The following is an 18,200-nucleotide window of genomic DNA, read 5'->3' on the forward strand; positions in this document are numbered from 1 at the left end:
CATTATCTTCATGGGCCCCAGTGCATCACACCTGCTGCACCAATGATAGTTCTGCCACCAGGTCACATATATGTATTTGACGTTTACGCTCAGCCGAAATCAGTGATAGGCAACCTGTTACACTTCAGGGGCTGCATGGGCGGACATATAACATTCAAAAAGGCATCACATTACCCTTAATCTCAGTAATAAGTTAAAACAATACATGTAATCAAATAAATAAATACCTATCTGGAATCTGTGATAACATTACAGCAGGCATTTTAAACTAGTGTTACAAGCAGCAACAAACAAATCTGACATTGAGGCAGGAAGGTGCTGGGAGCCACATATGAAGACTTGGAGGGTCACTGATCTGCATTTTAGAGGACATAGGATTTCAAGTTGATTTAAAATCTGAATGTACCAAGAAAACCTTAAAATGCTTACCATGTCTATACCTATAAAATGGGGTTTCTTTAAAAAATTTTCTAATGGCATCGATTTGTTACAACATTGTAATAGTTATATAAGTCAACTTTGTCCCTTTTGTTATATTTTTCTAGGATCCCATTTAATCAAGGATCCTCTATTTGTACGATAATAGAGGTTCAGGACTGTTTCACACTCATTTGCCCCCAGGATGTACATTTTAACAAAAATCTGCAATATATGGTTTATGGTAATATTTCTATGGATTTATCTTAGATTTGTATGTTTTCTATGAGTAACTAGTATCTGGCATTTCTGTGGAGCTTCCGAAGGTGTGGTATAATTGTAATGAAGAATGAAGGCGGAGATATGAAACATTAAACCAGTCAGCCATTAAACCAGTAACAGTTAGCTGCTGGTAACCTTACACCATTTACCTTAACTGAGCATCCTCCTTCTGCTGGTAATAGAGTAGACCTTTGCTGCAATACTGCATGGGTACTCTTGTGGTTAATTGTCAGTTTGGAATAACTGTGTATAAACCAATATTTTTATTTAGTATCATGCTCACCACCGGAAAAGAGCCAGGACAGTTGTTCCTTGATGATCACTGGAAGCTGCTGTCACCATGGAGCAGTGGAGATCACCAAAGGAGGGATAGAAATGGCAACAGCAATTAGTCTGTGGACTTTATATATTCAATAGAAAAATCTTTCTTTTCATAGGCTGATAGAATTCTCTATTCTCCAGATGGCCATGTATCTTTTAAGTTTATTCATGACCACTAATTACCCTTCTTTATCAGCTGAATTATATGGTACAATTGTTCTGCAGTTTTTAATTATTTTCTCTACTGTGGTCAAATTGTTCTTTACTGTGGTTGGAAAAGTTTTGTCCATATCATCCATTATTAATTGCTGTAGTCATAAATGGTCGGTACAAAGGTAGAGTTTGATCTCAAGTCTTTGTCTACCTGTACCTGTGAAAAAGCAGGTCCTGATTAAGGGTCCAGGCTCTTTAGGCTAAAATGCTCGTAGCGCCCCATCACCTTCCGTGACAGACTAATGGTAAAAGCAAACTCGTCTTTAATTCAAAATTTGGCGTTTTTCACCTCCAACCAATGTTTACATTTGTGTGTTTTCAAAACTCAGCACCACTGGGCTTTTTTAATGATTAACGACAATCTTTGTCATCCACTTTGTTTTCATTAAAATCAAAACTGTATAATAGAATGGAGGCATGACTGAGCGCAACTCAGAGTGGGGGGAGGGGGGGGGGTTGTTGCACCTGTGCCTCTCGCATTCCAAAAATAACTCATTATTTTCAGCCTTTACTGTGAGAATACATCAAGATTAAAACCTTACTATGTTTTTAATTTCAAGTTTTCTTTTTATTTTGGTGAACAAATATTCTCTTACTAATTTAAAATGAATTTCAGTTTATACCTCCCCCCTATCACAATTTTGCACCCTCAAAAATCTTGTGCTCCCCTCAAAAGCCTTGTGCACAAGGTTACATATTAACATAGTAACATAGTTGATGAGGTTGAAAAAAGACACCAGTCCATCAAGTTCAACCTATTTTGGATCTCCTGTGATCCCTCACTTATATTTGAAATTGATCAGATTAAGCAAAAATCCCTCCAGACCCAATATTGCAGTCCTATTTTTTTTCCATGCATCCACTACTATTCTTCATTTTAATTAACGATCGTATCCCTGGATACACTTTTCCGCTAAAAATTTGTCTAACCCTTTCTTAAAAATATCTATTGAATCTGCCATCACAACCTTCCCTGGCAGTGAATTCCATATCTTGACTGCCCTTACTGTAAAGAACTCCTTCCTTTGCTGGCTGTGAAACTTCCTCTCCTCTAACCTTAGGGGGTGACCGCGTGTCCTGTGTATAGTCCTTGGGGTAAAAAGTTCCCATCAAAGTTCCCTGTATTGACCCTTAATGTATTTGTACATAGTAATCATATCTCCCCTTAGACGCCTCTTAAAAGTAATCATGCCTAAACTGACTAACCTTTCCTCATAACTTAGTGACTCCATACCCTTTATCAATTTTGTCGCCCTTCATGCGTTTTATTTTTATTTGCTCTTCATCAGCCCTAGATCTTTGATCTATCTACAGTCATGGCCAAAGGTTATGAGATTGACACAGGTATTGGTTTTTATAAAGTTTGCTGCTTTAATGTTTTTAGACCTTTTTGTCAGATGTTGCTATGGTATACTGAAGTAAAATTACCAGCATTTCTTAAGTGTCAAAGGCTTTTGTTGCCAATTACATTAATTTTATGCAAAGAGTCAATATTTGCAGTGTTGACCCTTCTTTTTGAAAATTCTCGTGGTCCATGGCATGCATTGGTATGCTAGCAATTGTAATGCTACAAGCGTTAGGGGAGGGCTGGCAAATTTTAGCTTGGGTAGCCAGACTTGACTCAGCAGCCTATTTTAAAGGAAAAAAAAATGCAGGTGAACCAGCTCAAGGTAGCCCACTATGGAACCAGCCAGGGGGGGCAGATGCCCCCCAGCCCAGCCTACCCCTGGCCGGCATGGTTCAACACTTTAAGGTAGCCAGGGCAGTAGTACACCATGTAAAAATGGTAGATTTTCACCTTGGGTGTGGGAATAGCCCTAGTGCATTCAGCATGGGGCTGTTTTTTTCTAGGGGTAGTGGGGGTCCATTTCTTTTGCAGGCCCTAACCTCTTAAAGAATTCAGCCCTAGGACATATTGGTATTATGGTAGGGGGACCTCAAGCTGCAGATTTACCTGCTATAGTGTCACAAACCCTGGCTGGCATAGCCTAGTACTGGTATCTGTATGTTTGGGGGACCTCGCATTTTTCATCCCCCTAGACTTTGCAGCCGCTCTTTTTTTCCCCATTTATCTAATTAGTGTTCTTTACAGCCCTGTTCCGCAAAATACGCTCATACTGTATCTTACTGAAATGTATGTGTCAGGCGCTGTCCCCGCAGTGTTCTCCCTGCTCAGGGACTGTCATCTGTCTCTTCCGGCCAGGAGAGTCTCGTTGCTGCTTCTCTGCGACAGTTCAGACCTTCTGTGCGCATGCGCACAACACACGTCCCTGTTGCTAGGCACAGTCTGCCTCTATTTAAATCTTCACTGGCACCATTAGGGTGTCAGAGTATCAGGTCAACCTCCTACTCCAGCATTCTGCCTTGCAGCCTTCTTGGTTGTTATACTTGGTTCTGACCCGGCTTGTTATCAACTCCTTCTCCTGGATTTCGCTCCTGTCACTGCTCACTCCTTGGTTCTTGATTTCGGACTGCCTGACTACCCTTTAGATCTTGATTCGGTACTTCACTGTCCGATCGGTATTGACCCTGGACTGTCATGTCCACCTTTTCCATCTTGATTTGGTATTCCTCCATCTAGGTGGTATTGACCATGGTTCGTCTGACCACTCTCAAGTTCACCTACGCTGTGCCAACGCCCGGCTTAGTGAACCCCGACCTGTGCGTCCATTGGAGTTAATAGCAAACCTCCTTGCAGTGGCCCCTGGTGAACACCAGAGGCACATTAGACTAAGCACCTCTAAGTTCAGTAGCGTAAACACCGGCAAGTGTCTTCCAACCAGCAGCAGTTTGTAACAGTATGCAAGTTACATACTATAGAGACTTGCAGTCCACTTGAGAAAAATGCATGCTATGCAAATTGCGTACTTTTGACAGATGTAATTTATGCCTACGTTTTTGGCATAAATTTTTGTCCAACTTTACATGAGACCCCCATGTAGAAACTAGTAAACTCATTTTAGTTTGTTTTAGACTTGTATATTTTTTTCTAGCAATGTAGTAGAAATAATGTTTAGTTTAAGTGTAGTCTCTTTAACAAACAGTACCTGACTCACTTCAGCTTTTAATGTTGTCATATCGGTTGCCATGGAAACTCAAAAAATGATTGCAATTTTGCCATAGGGAAAATATGTTTAATTGCTGCATTTCTAGCATTATTCACAATTATTTTTCGAAATTTTATTCTAAAAGGACACTATTCTTTTAACAGAAACTGTGACTCACAATAATTAGACAGCATTTGGGGCAAGATTTATTTGCTTAACTGCACAATTGTATGAGTCATACTGTGTATTTTTAATGTTGGGATATGAATAAGAACTTATTATTTAAAGCTGCAATCCTACATACTGTTTTCGTTTTGTTTTTTAGCAAATTTTGTACTTGTTTTTTTAGCGTGCAGCTGAATTCCCCTATAACAGTCTTTCCTTTTGGAATATCTTGGGAGACTTATATGGCTGCATTTGCGTTTCAGTACTCAAGCTCATTCCCACAGAGAAGGTCACCAGATTTCTGAGTCAGGCCCTCACTCCCCATACATCAAGGCAGAGAAAGTAGGGGAGTCAAGGGACTGTGAACGAGTATGCTGAGAAAAGGGGCCTTCCAAAGCCGTCTCTGCTTACTACACCCTATGTCATATGATTGTGGTTGCCATGGTAGTCACATCTAAATCAATAATGGTAATTTGAAGTAAAAAGTAAGGAAAAAGATCTTTACAATGGGTCTGATTCATATCTGGACGTAAGTCCCTTTGCATGCCATATCTCTGCGTATGTTCAGAAATGGCAATTTGTGCCTGAATGCAAATGTTGATTGCCTACGACTTGATTAAAAACTACACATATGCATTCCAGTAGATATCAAAGAAGATGTTTGTGTGCAAGTATGATAGAATATAAAAACACATTGTTTGTACAGTTCGCATTAAGAACATCCTGATTTATGTATTTAATGCGAAAGAAATAAAAAAAATTTTAAACAAATATTTTTATTAATGATTATAGTATTATAAGTTTTTCATTTATTTTATAGATTTTTTTTTTTTTTTTTACATGCGTTCTGATAGGACTTTATTTTTGTACATATGCATGTGCATATCCTGCAATGTGTTCTGTCTGTTCACATATAGCAGAGCGTATTTACACCCAGATTCAAATTGAAACATATCTTGAGATCCGCTTTGATTTGAATACGGTCAGAACTATGCTCAAGTTCCCTATTCGTTTTGCCGAACAGAATCAGGCCCAGTCGGTGGATACTTGTGGTATTGAGATCTCATTAGTACAGATACGCCTTTATTTGATTTTAATGTACTGGTTTTTAATCCTATTTTTTTATGTGGTAAATAAAAAAATGTATTCTTTATTCGGTGGTGGTTGTCTGGGTAACACACAGGTACACATTGATGGTCTGATCTGAAGAGGCTTCCTAGAAGATGTCCTTCTTATCATACTAGTCTGTGATGAACATCCATCTTTGAGCACCCGGATCATTAACCACATAAGGCTTTCATTTTTCCAATCAAAGTAGGCAGTATTTTATTTGAATGTTATTTGGAGGGCTCCTGGGATGTCAAATATTACACTATTTGTGCTTTCCTGCTCTCTACTGTTTACTCTATGGAGGAGATTCAATGCAAAGTGATGTGCCACGATGTGTCGGAAAAGTCCACAAAGGAATTCCATGGTGATGTTTTCCATTGATTTCTCCTCACACCACATAGAGGTGTACAGAAAAATGAGCAGAGATTCCTTAACATAACAGGCTGCAACCGGACATCTCTGTGATGTCCAGTAACACATTGCTTTGAATGGAATATCCTCTTATGTGTAGAACAGGTCCTTTACTCTGATTGAGGACTTCATGGGAGAAGCAGCACTACACATTTTACATGTGGTGGATTGTAGCACAGTTATAGCACAGGGGTCGTTTTCTACATCACACACACAGTCTCTCTGAGCAAACGGACACCCTTTTAAGCTACACCTTGCAGGTGCAAATATTAATTAGCCTGATTTCTGACTGGCAGGTTAGAAGACCCAAAATGGTCTTATTGGGTGGAGGCCCTCCCTCTCTCTCCATTCACTCCAGGGAACCCTTGATCCAGCTCTTATAAAGCCCAAAGCTTTTTGAAAGCTGTCTTTCCAACACTAACAATTTTTTCTGAACTTTACACACATAGGTCAGAAACCTTGGACTTACATACAGTCCAATTAATTTGCCAGAATTTCTGTCACAATATACATATATTTTCTGTAGTTTAAAAGCACATACATTTATTATAGGCCTCAATTAGTTAGTAACATTACTAACATTTGAGTTAAGAGCAAAACCAGCAAAGAGTGCAAATTTGCACCTGGACAAAGTACCTTGTTATACAGGGGTTGAAATGTCGATTGTATGCAGAAAAATTACTGCCCGCCTTGGCATGTAGCACAAAAATATCTAGCAGCTTTACTGTTCTTCAATTCAGAGTTGAACTAGGACACGTCCCCCCTCCCAACCCAAAGCCGCTACATACTTTTTAAATTCCACCCCCGCCCGACATAGAAGTGCAACATGTTTTTTTTTTATTTTAAGCCAAAAATGATATCAAAGATATTAAATAGTAATCAGTCACATATGTCTGAGTTCTAATTTTCATAGTGGGAGTTATTTAAAAGCTACTTTCCATTTAGACAATAATCTTCTCATATTGTCATGTTAGTAGTGGTGCAAGTTTCCATTTCCAGCTCGGGAAAGGGATACTATTAATTTCACCAGCAAGAGTGTGGAACATGAATCAAGTAAGCAAAGGGAAAGGAGGAACATTTATAAAAAAAATCTAAATGCAAATGACTTCAAATTTGAAACACATTCATTACCTTAATTGATTCTCAGTCGGATTCCATCACAACATGGATTTTATACAGGCTGTCAGTCTTAAGTGATGCCTGTTTAGTTAATTGCTCTGTGGAAGTATGTAACTGTAATGCATACAAAATATAGAATAACTGCTGTAACATATGCATGTGTGTGCTGTTTGTTTGTGAGCTGGACATTAGGGGCCTAATTCATTAAGGATCTTAACTTGAGAAATTTCTTATATCAGTCTCCTGGACAAAACCATGTTACAATGCAAGGGGTGCAAATTAGGCAGTATTTAACTTTTGTGCAAAACAGAATACTGTTTTTTTCATGTAGCACACAGATTGTAGTTATCATTAATTTGGTACATTCGACAAACTGAAAGCTAGAATCTGATTGGTTGCTACTATAGGCAACATCTCCACTTTTCAAACCCGCCAGAAACTCGCAGCTTGATACATTTACCCCCTAGGCTTGAAAAGATGATAGAGAAAGGTTGCCTCCCCCTGGTCTAGATGGTGGATTGATGTTATCACCAATGAGAAAGTCTTTAGGTACTTAGCTGCAATTCAATAGAAGACCTCCATAAATTAAGGAGTGGATCCACAGTACAGTTGGAATGCGATGCAGATACCAATATCAGCAGTCAATGGTTCAGACTTTTATTCCATCTCTCTGGGAAGCAATAATATATATTCATTCGGCCGCTTGCATAATTATGGATCATTGCTGTCTGTGTATTGTATACTACTGTAAATTCCATGTATGGCGCTGCGGACCTTTTGTGGCGGCTTATAAATAGAAGATAATAATACTTATTGGAAAAATGGTTCTAATGGTTCTTAAATAGGCAAAATGAGAAGTGACTTTAAGTACAGTGAATAGAATAACGTAAACTGCACTTTTTAATCAACAGAAGGAGTTTCTCTACCTTCCCAGCATAAAGCATGATTACTGTATTTCTCAGAAGAAAAAATCTTGTGCCACCTTCGCCATGACACACAGTAATCGGGCTTTCTGCCAGAACGGTGATTAAACTCTTTTAACTAGTTTATCCCAGAAGCGTGATGGTGAAATGCAGCATACTTTATATACCATTGCTCACCTTTCTACATCTCATTTTTTTTGTTAGAATGCAATGATAATATTTTATTGGTGAAACCAAAACAGGATTATTAAGGTTAAAACAAAATGTTCCATGGAAATGAATAGGACATCCCCGCGTCGTTCTTTAGGACAACACGGGGGCAAAATTTCTCAGAAAATCTCCACTGATCTTTACACGCGGCTCTATGAGCCGCAAACAAAAATCAGTATGAAAGTTACCTTTGTAACAGTAATAATGCGCACCCGCGTTGTTCTAAAGAACCATGCGGGGGAATTGAATGTGCCCCTTAGAGTTGATACATATGGGACACTTTCCCACAATGGCTTATATTTTTATACACTAGGGGCCTGATTCATTAAGGAATGTAAATGCTGATACGTGCCGTATTTTGCATAAAATTGCTCTGCGCATGCCAAGAAATTAACTATATAACAGAGAATGCAAGTGTATACAATTAATCTTCAAGTGCAAAGGACACTTACGGCAGCCTACGATTTCATTGGTGGAAGGGAGAGGGACGGGGTATAAGCATGTAGCCAATGTAAAGTAAGGGCGTGCTAAGGTCAAGCACATGCAGCAGCAGCATCCGATTCAAGGTTTGGGCATCTCTGTCACGGAGCCTGAGTTTGGAATAGGCCTTGAAACCCAGCTCTACATAGACTTACCCCCAGAGAGGTGCTAAGTCTAACGGCAGAGAGGTATTCAACAGGGATCCCCGCACAGAATATGGACTTAGCTGCTCTCTGGCAGCAGGTCGCGGTCCTCTTAGGGGGATTAGAGCAGTGTGAGATGGAACCATGCAGAGGTTCAGGTAAACAGCAGTGAGCCGAAGCATTGAGATCTTTAGAAAGCAAATAGCTTAGAACAGGACTGATTATGAGGCACAAGGTTTCTGGAACAATACTGCAGGTCTTGATCATGGTACTGGTAACACAGGATACCAACTGAGAAGTGGTGAACTGCAGAGATCTGATGCACTGAGGTCCCTGGAAAGCGAATAGCTTGAGAATGGGGCCGATGATGAGTCACAAGGTTCTATCAATAATACCCCAGGTCTTGATGGTGGTACAGGTAACACAGGATACCAACTGAGAGGTGGTGAACTGCAGAGATCTGATGCACTGAGATCCCTGGAAAGTGAATAGCTTGAGGACGGGATCGATGATGAGGCACGAGGTTCTTGCATTAATACCAGGTCCATCTTTTCCATTGGGCACTAGCGTGGGAAAATCACATTATACTGTAGTTTTAACTTTCGCAACCAACGTAAGGGCATTGCGATTCGGACCTCCTACCGGTAGGAGGTGTTTGCAGCGGTGAAGGTTTTTTTCTATTTTTCTGCAATCAAGTACACAGAGTTGGGATCTTACAAATATGGGCCCCTTCTGGGCGAAGTGCTCCTGCTTTTCTTCAATCGTTTTTGGAAGTACAAAATGGCTGGGACTGGGGCAAGCCGACAAGATTGGAGGTATAAATATTAAGGGACTGGGGCAAGCCTGGAAGTTTGGATGAAGAAAGAAAACATCATTGGTGAGTATTTGTTTTTTTTTTATTTTTATTAAATAGATGTGGTTAAAAAGAGGGTGGTTTGTGTATTTATTGTGGGGTTTTTATTTTTAATAAATGTTTGTGGTTTTTATGAGGGAGTTATTGTTTTGTAAACTTTTTTTTTTGTGGAACTACAGGTCCCAGCAAGCGAGGGATGTCAGGGCATGTTGGCACTTGTGGTTCTCCAAGTGCCAACATGCCCTGGCTGCCGTGGGTATGCTGGTGCTTGTAGTTATACAGCCAACAGCATGGCCACAGTTTTTAGGGCAACCTGGCTGGCTGGGACTTGTAGTTCCACAAAAAATTGGTGTCAGTTTGTTTTTTTTAACACTTTCTCGCCGTATTACCCTACTACCCACAGCCCAGGGGTAGTAGGAAGAGCCCTAGTGCTATCAGCACTGGGCTGGTTCTTTCTAGGGGGGGGGGCCCGCTTGTCTTTTTCGGCGGACCCCACTCCCTAGGGAATCCAGCCCAGCGCTGAACAGCCTAGGGTTGGTTAGTCATTATGGCAGGGGGACCCCTGCCGCGCATCCCCCTGCTATAGTGCCGCCAACCCTGGCTTGTTTGCCTAGTGCTGGTAAAGTGAAAATCGGGGGAACCCCACGCAAAATTTTTCCCCGATTTTCACGGGACCAGCACTAGTCAGGCAGCACTAGGGTTAAGCATAAATAGCAGGGGGACCCCACGTTTTTTTTTAAAAAAAACTTTTTTATCTATTCTTTGACTTTTTAACACTGTCAGGGCAGTGTAACAGTGATGTGTTGATACAACACGCTGCTACCAAGCAGCGTGTTGTATCTGGCGTGTTTAGAAGCAAACTCTCCAGCTTCATACATTGGAGACTTGTATACCTGCAGTGGCAAACAGTGGCGAGTTTGATCTCTGGCGATTTTGCAAGTAGCGATTTTGACAGAAGCAGAACTCTGGCGATTTTGTATGAAAACTCAGCTTCATACATCGGCGAGTTTCAACTCTCCCGAGAAAATCGCTGGAGTTTCAAACTCGCACTTTGATACATTTACCCCCAGGTGTGCGCATGCTCAGCTCAGAGCAGCAAGCGGATGCAGGGAGAACCAAGGGAAAGAGGTAAGAACAGTCGCCAAAATGCAGGTTAGCTGGTGTAATGTGTGACAATCTCTAAGGTACGTGTTTTTCTGCCGTATCACTTGCACCAGTAACATGTCAGGTATAGGTGGCAAGTGATACTGATGACAGTCGCGTACGTATGTTAGAATATGTATTTGCAATCAAGTAAAAATGCATTTTATATACAGTAGACATTAATAATATCCTGAGAAATTTATTTCTGATTGGAATTTACATTCCACCTAGGTATTGTACATATCCTACAATGTATTGTGTTTGTCTCAATACGCAAGTGCCATGTATGCAGAGCATACCTAGACCTGTATTCAACATAATGAGTTTCTTTAGATCTGCTTGTAGTTGAATACAGACGTGCGTATGCCCAAATTATGTTCATTTTTAAAGAACACACACAATGGGCCTGATTCATTAAGGAAAGTCAGGCCAAAAAAAGTTTTCTCCTGGACAAAACCTTGTTACAATGCAAGGGGTGCAAATTAGTTTTTTTTCATATATCACACATATTTTAAATACTGTCTGTTTTTAATGTAGCACACAAATACTTGATAGCTTGTTTGGACACTGAAATTTAAAGTTGATCTAGGACATGCTCTACCCCAACTATAAATCTGCCATCACATTTTAAATTTACACCCCCCTCCAATGCAACATGGTTTTGCCAAGGTGCAAAGTTACTAATTTTTCTTGCTATCCTTTCCTTAATGAATCAGGCCCTAGATGTTTTCATCAGTTCCAGGCACAAAATTGTGCTCAATAGACAAGACTGTTTCAGTAGTCATTTGTATGCAAATATTTACCATGTCACTTTTTATCCACAAACATAAGAGATATACAGAAATGCAAACAAAATAAAGTTTACCCCAAGGCAATGAAAGTAATTTGAATTTTGAGATAATACCATGGAAGATAAGCAACCTGGTGAAAGGAGAAAAGAATGATGAGATATTACTTTAGGGTGACAAATAGCCGTAAGATAGAGCATTAAAAAAATGAAATTGGTGAACGTGTAGCAGATTGACTGAATTGTTTATATTGTGTCAGTAAAAATAGGATGACGAGAGGATAAATACATGCAAATAAGCTTAAGGGTTAAGCAGCTGGTGCGTTAATATACTATATGTTCAATAGAAATGTTTCCATGTTCAGCTAGAGCCTTGTTTTAATTTATAAGTGGAATATTTACATATGCTAAAAATAAGAATAAAACCAAAACAAATATGTTGTAGTTACTGTCAAATAATATAATCAGTTGTGATGTGTCTACTTGCATATTTTGTATTATTGCTAAACATATAAAGTAATTTAGAGTTGCGAGTTAATCCAGCTAGAAGAGAAGGGTTAACACTTCTTAGAGTTGATTTGGGTTACATATGACTACAGATGAGCAAACCACTGTGACGTCTTGTGCGAAATGAGTGTTTCAGTGGAACAGGCCGTTTAGCTGAGTTAAAGTTCCGGGGATACAATCTTTGACTTGCGCTTTTGCATCTTCAGTCCGGAGAGTGCCATTCTGCACTGTAATTGTAAATTCGCATTTTGTGAAATGAATAGAGCTGGAATAACGATAGTCAGTTCATTCAGCTGTGTGGTGTGATTAGGGTTGGACTGGGTCACTTAAGACTAAGTTCTGTCAGTGGTACATGCAAAATTTCAGAGCCATACGCAAAATATAAAAATATACTTTTGCAATGTATCTACTTGAAGGTGTCTATTAACAAATAAATAAAATAAATGCATACAGATTGACCAAATTCTAACTTATTTTTTAGTGCTGCTTTGCGCTTGTACAGATCTCTTATTCAAAATGTGGAGAACATTTATGAAAATTGGTACAAAGAAAGATGGTGTTGCCTAGAGCAACCATATTCCATATCATCTTCTAAACAGCACTAGAAAAGTAATAGACCACGATTGGGATAACACCATTGTTTCATAAATATATATGTAGATGTTAGACTGAGTATTGCTCAGGCATGGATGGCTTCTTTTAGAAGATGTAGATAATATTTGCATGGGTGTGCATCATACTACGTTCTGTTTTTATTTACTCAAGAAACCCTCTGCCCACTTTTATCACGTCAGTCAATACCAGTATTTTTTTATGTAAAATTACAAATTTTAATGCATCATACATATATATAGTCATTCCCTAAAATCATCTGACTGCTCATTTGACCCTTATTTAGCTTTTATGGAACTCATGAAATCAATGGGACACTATGGCTGCCTTTATTTTAAGTGTCATGTTTTCATTTTTGATTGTAAATACATTGGTAATATTACTCCTATGATGTCAAGAAAATATGAAAAATATCAAAGGTGGGTAAATACTTTTTATAGTAAGTATTCTGAACAAGAAAACCAATGTATTTACAATAGACATAAGCCTATTGACTTATGCTAAAGTTCTTACCACTGATCAGCACAAAATATTCCCTAATTAAAATAAGAAGCATCTCTAAATCGTTTTCATCATTACAAGTAACAAATAGGCCATAACTAATTCCATAAGTATTTACATGCCTCCCCTCCTATTTTAATACTTTGTAGTACCACCTTTGCAGCTGTGAGTCTATTTGGGGAAGTCTCTACCTTCTTTGCACATCTGGACACTGCAATTTTTACTTATTCTTCTTTTCACTATAGCTTAAGTTCCATCAGGTTGGGTGGGGACCGTATTATGGATTGTAATTTTCAAATCATTCCACCGATTCTAAATGGGACTGAGGTCTGGACTTTGACTTGGCCACTCCATTATATTGATTTTTTTGTATTTAAGCCACTATAATATGGGTTATGGTGTATGCCTTGTGCTTTCCAAAGTATACTATTTGTAGGAAGGGCGTCCCAATGCATCTTTGCCACCAAACTACTTTTCTGCACCTCTCCAAACCATTTGCACAATGTACAAAAAAAAAAAAAAAGAAAAGAAAGCCCTGCCAATCCAGGTAAATGCTATACTGAAATGAATTGTTATTTATATTAGATCATTGCGCAAAAAAAGTCAAGGGAAGGGTCCTGCCATGCTGACACTAATATTGTTGTGTCATCCTTGTTTATCAATTGACCTGGATGTGTACTGCAATACAGCTTGGTTTGGCACCACCAAGCTTAAATGGTCCATCCAGCATATATAAAAGTCTGTGTCTTCTTGTTGCTCTTCAGGGATGCCTCCAGAATCTAGCTGTGTTTCTAGGTCTGCAGAGAGGCATACTGTGCAAAAGTATCACATCAAAATATAACCTCCTATCGAGTAGCGGAACTGCCGTGGGTGCAGAGGGTATTGCTGCTAATAGGCTTAGAGCAATACCACCACCACCACCTCTGAGAGAGGACCTCACAAACCTCCAAGCATCCACAGCACTCACCTGGAAAAAGCAGAGCGTAGGACCAGGGAGGCTACACTAACATCGCTGGGCCCCTACCCAAGTTTTGCTATTAGGCCTGACAATGCATGGTTCAACCCTTGCTCCTATAACTTTAAAACAACCCCTTCATTAGATAAAACATTTTATTTTTCTGTCAAAACACTGCTTGCTTTAACATAATAAATAACTTCAATTATTCATGAGAGTGAGGCAACATAAGGATGTTCTTTATTACATGTAACTGAAGAGAATTTCTCCACACCTTCATCTAATTTCAGTAATCTAACTTTTTTTTCAAAACTACATGCCTACTCTGTCCTTGGCAAGGAACACACTCTCCTCATCCCCTCCCATGGTGCAACGTCTGCTCATCGCACTCCACCATCTAGCTCTGTAAACCCGTGCACTCTGGTAGAAGTCTAAGCACACTTAATGTATTGATCCTTTTGCAAAGCTAGTTGCTTTATTCTGATCCTTAAGGGTCTATTTGTATACAATAAATAATTCAACCCTAGTTTAACCCATAGGCAAATGTCTGTACTATATAAATAATAGATTATATTACTATATAAGCTAAAGCAGCAATGTGCAAGCTGAGCAGAGGGCCATCCAATGCCCACATCTATGCGGCCTTTCCACAAATCTGAGCCTGCCCATGTAAACAATGTATCACTTTGAAGTAAAAATGTAACAATATTAAATGGTGAACATGTTGCATGAACTGTTTACATTATGGAGTTATTACAGAGTGTGCAGTATGAAAGAAAAGTCTTTTTTTACATCTGATTGTCCCTTGTGTTTTGATTGCCAGAAAACTGATCAGCAGTGTGAAACAAGGCCGGGGTTACTTCCATATACTGCATCAGGAAGAGGAGGCAAAAAAAGTAAGAGCACAAGAAACACTGTTGCAGGAGAAGCGCAGAGCTGAACCACAGCCCTTTCGGGACTCTAGTGAGGATAGCTCTGGGGACGATGAAGAAATTAGTAAACCAGCTAATCAGACAAGGTGAACTCTTTACCCATGTTATTATTTCATAGATGTAAAGTTAGGCAATGTCAGCCATGTTGGCTCAGAAGTAGAAAAGTGCGTTGCAATTGAACCAATGATCCATGAAATACTAGAGGGAAAAAAGCATTCATATATTAAGTCTCCAGAGTCTTTTATTTATGAGCAGATTGTGAGGTGCAGCTGGATCCCTGCACCTATCCCAGTTCACTTGTTACTAATGCTGCTAATGTAGCAGGTTGTGTTGAGCAGCTATTATCACCTTCATGCACTGGGCTATGTAAACAGATGGGGAGCAAGCTGTTGGGAAGTTAGCTGTGCTGGTGCTGGAGGGAGAGGATTATCTTATGAATACACTGTGTCTTTTTTTTCTTTGCTGATATTTTCATGTTACAGACTCTTCTTTCAGGATATTTGTTAAATTGGTTTAGAGGGCATGCCTTGCATATTCAATAAACATTTACAATAAAATAACATTCCTAAACCTTGTGGCATGGAGTGGGCTTACAACTGTGCTATTATACATGGCTGCACAGTTTGTTCTACATTGCACAGCTCTGAGTACTCTATTTATAAATTATATGTATTATACTAACATGGATTAATGTATTTCTCCCTCCAGGTTCTTTGTCACAGAGGTTGCAGAACAGCTGAAAAAAGGGAAAAGAGCAATGATCCGTCCATTCACCCCTAAACACAACAGTCTGTTTTCCGAACAAGTCCTTGATGCTGACCCGTAGGTTCCCTCCCTCTCCATCAATTTTATATTTTTGTTCTAAATAATATATGATGCCCAAAATAGATAATGGCCACGAGTCTGCCTAATCAGCCACTAGCTGTCAAAAGTTAAACTTAACTTCAGGCAATCCAATGTGTGCTCAGTTTTCTTATTATAATTTATACCAATGTTCAGGTTATGTAACGGAAAAGTTACCCTAAACCAATTAACCCCCAGGAAATACATTTTAGAGATACTGTGTGATTTATTATATCCAGCATAAACTGGTAATCCATTAACTGTTATATGGCATTTGACCTGAAACCTGAAGTTAATGGGGGATAGACTATAACACACCAAAGAAAGTGCACTGTAGTGTATGCCACCTGCATACGCTATTATTGCATTATGTAGCCACTTAGTTCACACATCACAGGAAACAACCAAATGGTGTGATATAGAACTAGCTGGTGGTCCAAGCTAAGTAATGCAAGTCAAATGCTGTAGTAAAGGCTGCTCTATGTGTATCTATGGCCTTTTATGTAAACTAATGTTTCTAATAACAAAACGAGGATGTTTAATGTTAGTGTAAATAAACTAAGGCATTGATGTGTGTGTTCTAACTATAAAATGCATGAGTTTGTGGAACAAGATGGCAACATTTGTTTGCAGTGTCCAGTGGAATATGTTGGGTAGTGCAAGGGTGGTCCTTGCCAAGTAGAATAAGAGCACCTAGTTTTGTGGAGTAGTGCAAAAACGAGATTCTATTGTGCGGATTGGGATTTTTCTAAACAAAGGAAATTTAACGGGACACACATTGTACCTTGTCTATGCACTTCAGCGGTAAAGCACATTTTACACAATGTAAAACAATTGCTTCAAACAGATAAGTGTTAAATGTAATAAACAGTTGTGATGCCTCCTCACTTTCATTATTGATTAAAATGAGGCCAAACTGGGCATTGTTTTATGAGGAAAACCGGAAAAGGTTTTAGTTAATGAAAAAGTATAGTTCTAAGATAATAGATGGTTAGAATTTGACGTGACTATTTCACTTTTGCACAGTGCGCTTTAGATTTTCCTAGCTCCCTGCAAATCTAGACGCACTTCTTGTATGTGGAAGCGTCTCCAAAGATTAGGACATAGGTGTGGCCTGACCAGCTCACTGGTGAAAAACCTATGTAATTTGTGGTTTGCGCTTTGTAATTGAGATCCATAGTTTTATATGGTGGCACCTATCTATCAGCCCTGTTAGGCCACCTGTTCTCTGCTAATCCATCCTCCACCCTATCAACACAGCATCACTGAATCTGTGGCACCAACGTCCACTGTGTAATAACTAAAATTCTATACATTTTTCTTTACTTTCAGCCCATGGGTAATTGTTTATAATATGTAAGTCAGAAATTATTATTAATATACAAAATGAGCTGCCCTTGAACCTCTGCTGCCCTTGGCCGAGTCTATGCGGCCGAGCTGTAAAATGATCATAGAAACTGGTAAAAGTTGCTTTAGAAAGCAATAACTTTTGGCACAGGCAATTTTTTTCCATGGGAATAAGAAAAAAAAGTCTACAACGCTGTACAGAATAAATATTGTTTAGTAAAATGCACGGGTAAATCTTCTAGCATGTGTGTCAGCTTGCAAAATAGGTGTATCAGACAGTTTCATCTGATTTTACAACTATGTAATTAGGGATTTCACAATATTTCGATCTCTCAAAATCGTAGCAACGTCTAAATAAACCTACAGTAAGGAATGTGTAAGAGAGATGAATAAGTTTTTCACAATATTTTGGTCTGCTACCAATGTTTTTCTTTAGTTTTTTTACATAATCTGTTTTTATTGAAAATAGATCAGCATTTACATATGTAAATAATATTAACACAATTGAACGTCATTGTTAACCATTTGTTAAACAACATAATTTAATAGTTTACTACACAAGTAAGGCAATTCATTCATTCAAACACCATCAATTAACAGGTTTTGCAAACAGAGCTGTATAAAATATAAATGAACACACCAAGAGATGTGTCGTTGCTTAACTGCTTTGTTGGATAGGGGATAGAAAAAGAGGAGAAAAAGGGAGGAGGGGGGTGGTAAACCAGTGAGGGTGGGATTTGTACTTCATTTATTCCATTGGGTGTACAATGTGGTTCCTTTGAATTTCATCCACTCAAGACTTTTCCCGTGCAGCCCCTCTTCTCTGGAACGACCTCCCTCGTTCCATCAGTCTCTCTCCTACTCTGTGCTCCTTCAAAC

At 39.1% G+C, this 18,200-nt stretch overlaps 1 protein-coding gene across 1 annotated transcript in view; it reads left to right on the forward strand.

Annotated features, from left to right (window-relative positions):
- The window catches only part of CCDC60 (coiled-coil domain containing 60), a 163,725-nt gene that overhangs the window by 79,661 nt on the left and 65,864 nt on the right, over window positions 1–18,200 (forward strand). Inside the window, exons 4-5 of the mRNA XM_075178543.1 lie at window positions 15,023–15,217; window positions 15,840–15,953. Of these exons, the coding sequence (XP_075034644.1) occupies window positions 15,023–15,217; window positions 15,840–15,953 (309 nt within the window). The remainder of the gene's footprint in view (window positions 1–15,022; window positions 15,218–15,839; window positions 15,954–18,200) is intronic.

Source organism: Mixophyes fleayi, chromosome 1 (genome assembly GCF_038048845.1).
Source record: "Mixophyes fleayi isolate aMixFle1 chromosome 1, aMixFle1.hap1, whole genome shotgun sequence".
NCBI classification, from domain to species: Eukaryota; Metazoa; Chordata; class Amphibia; order Anura; family Limnodynastidae; genus Mixophyes; species Mixophyes fleayi.